The 5,637-nt window shown below is 68.2% G+C and overlaps 2 protein-coding genes across 2 annotated transcripts; both read right to left on the bottom strand.

Moving 5' to 3' along the window:
- Nucleotides 1-118: 118 nt before the first annotated feature.
- MNEG_13381 (hypothetical protein) lies at nucleotides 119-1,412 on the bottom strand (the record flags this gene model as incomplete). The annotated part of the gene is made up of 2 exons (XM_014038148.1): nucleotides 119-140; nucleotides 202-1,412. The coding sequence occupies 2 exons, from the start codon at nucleotides 1,410-1,412 to the stop codon at nucleotides 119-121; spliced, it is 1,233 nt and encodes a 410-aa protein (XP_013893602.1).
- A 1,196-nt stretch (nucleotides 1,413-2,608) lies between these two features.
- MNEG_13380 (UDP-sulfoquinovose synthase) lies at nucleotides 2,609-5,556 on the bottom strand (the record flags this gene model as incomplete). The annotated part of the gene is made up of 9 exons (XM_014038147.1): nucleotides 2,609-2,644; nucleotides 2,870-2,924; nucleotides 3,123-3,251; nucleotides 3,603-3,768; nucleotides 4,006-4,081; nucleotides 4,261-4,371; nucleotides 4,653-4,740; nucleotides 4,961-5,090; nucleotides 5,466-5,556. 9 exons carry the CDS (start codon nucleotides 5,554-5,556, stop codon nucleotides 2,609-2,611), a joined length of 882 nt encoding a protein of 293 aa, XP_013893601.1.
- Nucleotides 5,557-5,637: the final 81 nt, after the last annotated feature.

Genomic DNA, 5,637 nt, shown 5'->3' with positions numbered 1-5,637 from the left:
GCGTCGCACAGTTCCAGGCTGCGCGCGCCGCCGCGCAGCAGCGCCGCCGCCGCCGCCTCCGCCACCGCGGCGCCGCAGCCGTCGTCGCCGCGCGCGACGGCGGCGGCGAGGGCGCCGGTCACGTCGACCTCCAAGAACGCCTTGGTCGTGTCCAAGGGGCACGCATTGAGAAAACGACACAAGGACACCGCGGCCGTGCACATGTGTGCATCGCCCGCGCGGACGGCGCGCACCAGCGCGGTCATGAAGCCGTCCGCCTCGAGCATGGCTCGGGCCAGAGAGACCTCGAGATCTGGGCAGCTGGCGCACAGTGTCGACAGAAGCTTGATGGCCGCGCCCCCGCGCTCGCCGCCGCCGACGGCCGCCGCGCAGATGTCGCACGTGGAGCCGGCGGTGTCGCAGATGAGGGCGGCAAACGAAGCGTCCCCGCGCGCCATGGTCAGCAGTACCGCCGCCGCGGCCGCGCCCGCCTCGTCGCCCCGCCGCATGCGGCGCAGGGCGGCGGCGACGAAGCCGTCGACGCGGCCGGCCCTCTGGGCGAGCGCAGCCCGCTCAGCTTCCGAGGCGCAGGGCAGGGCGGCGAGCAGAACGAACGCCAAGCCCCAGGCGACGATGCCGCGGGCGGCGGCGGCGGCGATCGCCTCCAAGGAGCCCGGCGCGTCGCGCAGCAGCGCCCCGTTCCTGCGCACGTCCGAATCCACCATCTGCCATAGGGCCGACAGCGGGCTCAAAGCCTCGTAGCCCCCCGGCTCGATGCGAAAGAACAGCGCGTCCAGGCACCCGGGGGTGCGCGCGAGCCGGCGCAGCAGGTCTGATCGCGCGCCGCTGGTGATGGTGAAGAGCAGGCCCACCGCGCTGTCGCAGCAGTCGCGTGCAATGGCGTCCGCGATCGCCTCGACGGCGCCGCGGGTGCTGCGCACGGCGAGGGACAGGCTGAGGTCGGCCATGAGAATGTCCAGGAGGGCCCGGCGCGCCGCCGCCCCGCACGCGCCGCCGCCGCGGCCCGCGTCCACGAGCGTCGGCAGGCAGCCAGCCGGGTGGGTCGCGAGGGCCTGAGCCACGTCAGCGTCCCCGCACGACGCGACGCGGGCGAGGAGGAGCAGGGCCGCGGCGCCGGCGCGTCCCCCTGCGTCGGCGGCCGCGCAGATGGCGCCGAGCGCGCCGGGGACACCGCACAGCTCTGACGCTGCCGCAGGGGACGCCACTTGTTCTGACAGCCGCGCAAACGCGGCCGCCGCGGCGCCGGCGCGTCCCCCTGCGTCGGCGGCCGCGCAGATGGCGCCGAGCGCGCCGGGGACACCGCACAGCTCTGACGCTGCCGCAGGGGACGCCACTTGTTCTGACAGCCGCGCAAACGCGGCCGCCGCGCGGCTGCCGCCGCCCTCTGCGGCGGTTCTGATGAGGTCACCCATGCTGATGGTCCTTCGCGCCCTGAAACCGGCTCTCAAAGGTTTATGTGGTGCGCCGAACTCGACTGCCTGAGGCTCGAGGCTCCCAAGGGGAGACTCTGGGGCCAAGGAGCCAGCACGGGTTGCTGATGGGTCGCCGTTGCCCGCGGGGCTGCACACGCCCACAATCGCGCCCCTTTTCCCGCCGCCGCGCTGGGGTGTGATGGCGGCGGGCGAGAGAAACGCCAGGGTGCTGGTGCAGTCGTCACTCATGCCGTGCTGCCGCTGCTGCTCCTCTGCACTTGGTGCGTGCATGCCTGTGTGAAAGCAGGTGTGATGCATCAGAGCAGGTGTTGGCACAAAATTGTGTTCCACGGCTTCGCGACCCTGCAGCAGCGGCTGCAGTGTCCCTGCACATTGATGCACGTGTGCGCTTGACGCTGCACACCCCACCTTGGCGCGTTCGCTGTCTATTTCAGATGACTGGTTCAGGGAAGGCTTGCCCAAACGAAGTCATCAACATATGTGAACTGGCGCATAGCGCGAAATCGCACACGTCGGATACTTTTTTTCGAAACGGCGGCAGAGGCCCTTGCCTTCATGCACAATGCACCTGTAAATTTCTACGTGCAACCTTGCTGGAACGGAGCAATGAGCAGCTTTGCCGCAAGTCCTGCATCATGCAGTGCTGACGCAGCTCGGCAGCTGAAGAGGTGCACTCATCACTATAAGTCAAGGCTGCGCAGTCCTTGCACTTCTATTTTGCCTGCATGGTCCCAAGCATTGTAAACTTCTGCACAAGTCATCAGTATTAGGTGGTCGCACGTTACCAGTGGGTAGGGTGCAGCGTCAGGGGAACGGGATAAACAGCAGTCGAGAGAGCAACTGCTGCGGCGAGTGATGTGACAGGTGGATTGCAGCACAGCGCCGCTCGCGCTTTGCCGCCCCCTGGCCCAGCAGCGAAGGGTGCCGAGCAGCAGGAAGGCAGAGGGTCATCAACATCCTTCACACGCGCGCCCCAGCGGTGCCAAGGGGGTCCAAAGCCGCAGCGGGGCGCCATAACAGTAGCTTGTGATATAGCCTAAAAGCAAGTTCGCAGCCCCCCATCCCACAGGGGCCAGTGGGCCGCCAACCCCGTCCCAAGCCTCGAGCCCAGGGCCTGGCGGCGCGCGCGCACTCGCGCGCGCGGCCAGCCAAACGCCAACCCCACAGCGGGGCCCTCAGTTTGAGGCCACGGCGGCGCCCATGGTGTTGACCTGCGGGTGGTTGGGTGGGTGGGCCAAGAACGAGGTGAACGCATCTGTCCATACCAAAACCAGCCGGTGGCGCTCAGGGCGGCGTGTGATTGAGGCCTCGGCAGCTTCCAGGCACAAAATCGCGGCGCAAACAGCACAGGAGGGCAACACCTGAAAGTGGTCGGCGGCCGCCGAACGACCGCCCCCGTTGCCGCCCCCCCCCCCACGCCCTCCTCTTGCCCGCACCTTGACGCCCGCCTTGCGCCAGTCCACGGCCGGCTTGATGAGCTCCAACTTGACCCTTCAGGGGTTGAGGGTTGCGGGCACCCGACAGGGCAGCAGTCGCGCTCAGCACCTTACCAAGCCCTATGCCATCGGCAAAGGCAGCCACCGCTGCCACGGGCGCAGGGAGGTGCAAATTGGCCGTCGTCAGGCACGCAGGGGAGACCAGGCACACAGCACACTGCTCAGGTAGGCGGGCATGTGCAGCGCCGCCCACCTGTCCTTGTACTCGATGACGAACTCGAGCAGCGAGTCGATCATGGACTCCTGCAGCAGGTGGGGCTCCAGGCCGAGGTCCTGCAGCTTGGAGCACTTGGCGTTGTAGTAGTGCTCCTCCGCCTCCACCCTGGTTGTGATGAGGATGTATGTGTGTGTATGTGTGGATGTGTGCGTGGTGTTTGTGGGTGTGTAGGTGTGTATGTGTGCTTTGTATGTGATTGGTGTGCATGAGCGTGTGTTTGTGTGCGTGCCCGCGCACGCGTTGGTGGCGCGCCACAGCAAATGGAGAAACCATGTGCAAGCGAGAATCACAAGGAGCAAGACGACCCCACCCACGGGTCCACCCTATTTCCAGCCCCCACTGCCGTGCCCATCGTCAACCCCGATCCAGCCGTCGCCAGCCAGCCCGACCAGGGGCGAGCGCCGCTTCTCCCTTTTTCTGCCCTTGCCGCCTCGCCCTTGCTGCAGCGCAGCGCACCTGGGGTTGGGCACGCTGGTGACCTGGACGTCCAGCCCCAGCTTCTTGCTCTCCTTGGTGACGATCTCCGCCAGCTGGTTCACGCTGAACTGCTCCGTGAACTGGTTGAACACGCGGAACTCGCCCTTGTTGGCCGGGTTGTCGATGGCGATCTGAATGCAGCGCACTGTGGGCCGCGGCGGCGTGCGCGGGCAGCGAAAACGAGGGCGGAGGGCGTCGAATGAGGCGGAGGGTCCTCTCACACCACCGCGAGCACGCTTCGGCAGAACGCAGTCGTCGACGCCGGTAGAGCAGCGGCGCGAAACCGGCGCGTCGCAGGTCAGCCCGCTGCCAAGCGTAGGCCGCGCGAGGGCGGCTGCCGGTCCCAGCCGTCCCCTTGTCTGATCCCGGCGGCGAGCCTCACCGGTGTCGCGGATGTCAAGGAAGCCGCGCGTCTGCCCGCCCTTGCCGTACACAGTCAGCGGGTGGCCCACAGCCGCCTGCGGCAGGGCAGAGAGCGGGCGCGCAAGTTCTCGTGCGCAGGCCGGACGCGGGCGCGTGCAACCTCGTGCGCGGGCCGGGCGCGGGCGCCAGGCTGCGGAGCGCCGGCGAAACCAAACGCGAGGCTGCAATCGAGCGCGCGTACGCGTGCATGTGTGTGGCGCATCGTCAAACACACCTGGACCACGAAGCGGTTGAGGGCGGTGCCGAAGATGCCGTCGTAGTCGTAGCGGTTGATGAGCAGCGGGTCGGCCACAGTCTCCTCCGTCCGCACGCCGTACACCACGCCCTGCGGGAATTTGGACAGTCGCGACCCCCGATCGTTCAGAGATTCAAACATGGGGCGCCCGAGCGTGTGCGAGCAGGTCTTGGAGGCGCCCACTAGCGGGCAGCAGCTAGCAGCCCTTGTGCCACGCAACGCAACCGACAGCAGCTGCGCTGGCGGGCTGCTTGCCAATGCCCAGGCGGCGCGCAGGCTGCGCGGTGCAGGGCAAGAGGGGGCGTGACCAGGGGTCTGGATCTGGCCGCTGATCTGGGCTTTATGAAGGGGGTGGGAGAGGGAGGGCGCGCCTGGTTGAGGTCGGTGGCTGCCAGCTTCCAGGCCTTGGTGGCGAAGTGGATGTTGTGGGAGTCGTGGATCTTGGACAGGTGGTAGAAGCTGTTGCCCTGCGGTCACGCGAGCGCGTGCGCGCGGCGGGGGCCGCAGGTCAGCAACTGGGGTGCAGCTGCCGGCCACCAGCCCGACGTGACGCCGCGCCCGTCTGCCGACGGAGGGCCGGCTCATGACGAGCCGCAAGCGCACGCGACGGCACAGGGGGCGCGCTGCGCGCGAATCGTGGCGTGTGAGCACGCTCTCCCGCGGCGCGCCTAGGTCGTACGCGCGCGCCTGCTTGGGGTAGGGCAGCGTGTCGGTGCGGCCGTTGTGGTTGATGGTGATGAAGCCCTCCTCGATGTCGATGTTGGGGGTGCCGTACTCACCCATGGTGCCCAGCTTCACCAGGTGGCAGTCTGGCAGCCACAAAGGCAGCAGTAGCATCGGCGCGGCACGCGACACGTGTGAGCGGTGTGCACGGCCGGGGGGCGCGCTGGGCAGCACGGATTGGGGGCCGGCCAGGGCCGCGCCGCGAGGCGCGCGGGTGCCGTTCGCAGCGGGAAGGGGCGGGGTTCGTCCTGTGCTGCCGCTGCGCAGTGCGCGGCTGGCAGCCCCCGCCCCTTGGACCACCAAACTGGGCCCCAGGAAAGCGCGTCACCGTCAAGCAGACAGGGCAGATGGAGTCGCAACCCAGCCAGCCCCCCAAAAACGCTGCGCGCCGCCCGACGCATGCGTGCCAGCCAAATCCCCCCGTTTCCCCCTACATACGGCCGCCCTGTCCAGGGACCCACCCGGCGCCAGCTCCTTGATGGCGAACATCACGTTTATGTTGCCGATCACGTTGTTGTGCTGCGTAAACACCGCGCGCTGGCGGTCGATCATGGAGTAGGGGGCGCTGCGCTGCTCCCCGAAGTGGACCACCGCATCAGGGCGGAAGCTGGTGAAGGCCTGGGGGCCCAAGGG

Source organism: Monoraphidium neglectum (genome assembly GCF_000611645.1).
Source record: "Monoraphidium neglectum strain SAG 48.87 unplaced genomic scaffold scaffold03789, whole genome shotgun sequence".
NCBI classification, from domain to species: domain Eukaryota; kingdom Viridiplantae; phylum Chlorophyta; class Chlorophyceae; order Sphaeropleales; family Selenastraceae; genus Monoraphidium; species Monoraphidium neglectum.
Note: the sequence above shows the minus strand (reverse complement) of the source record. Positions and strands in the feature narration are given on the sequence as shown.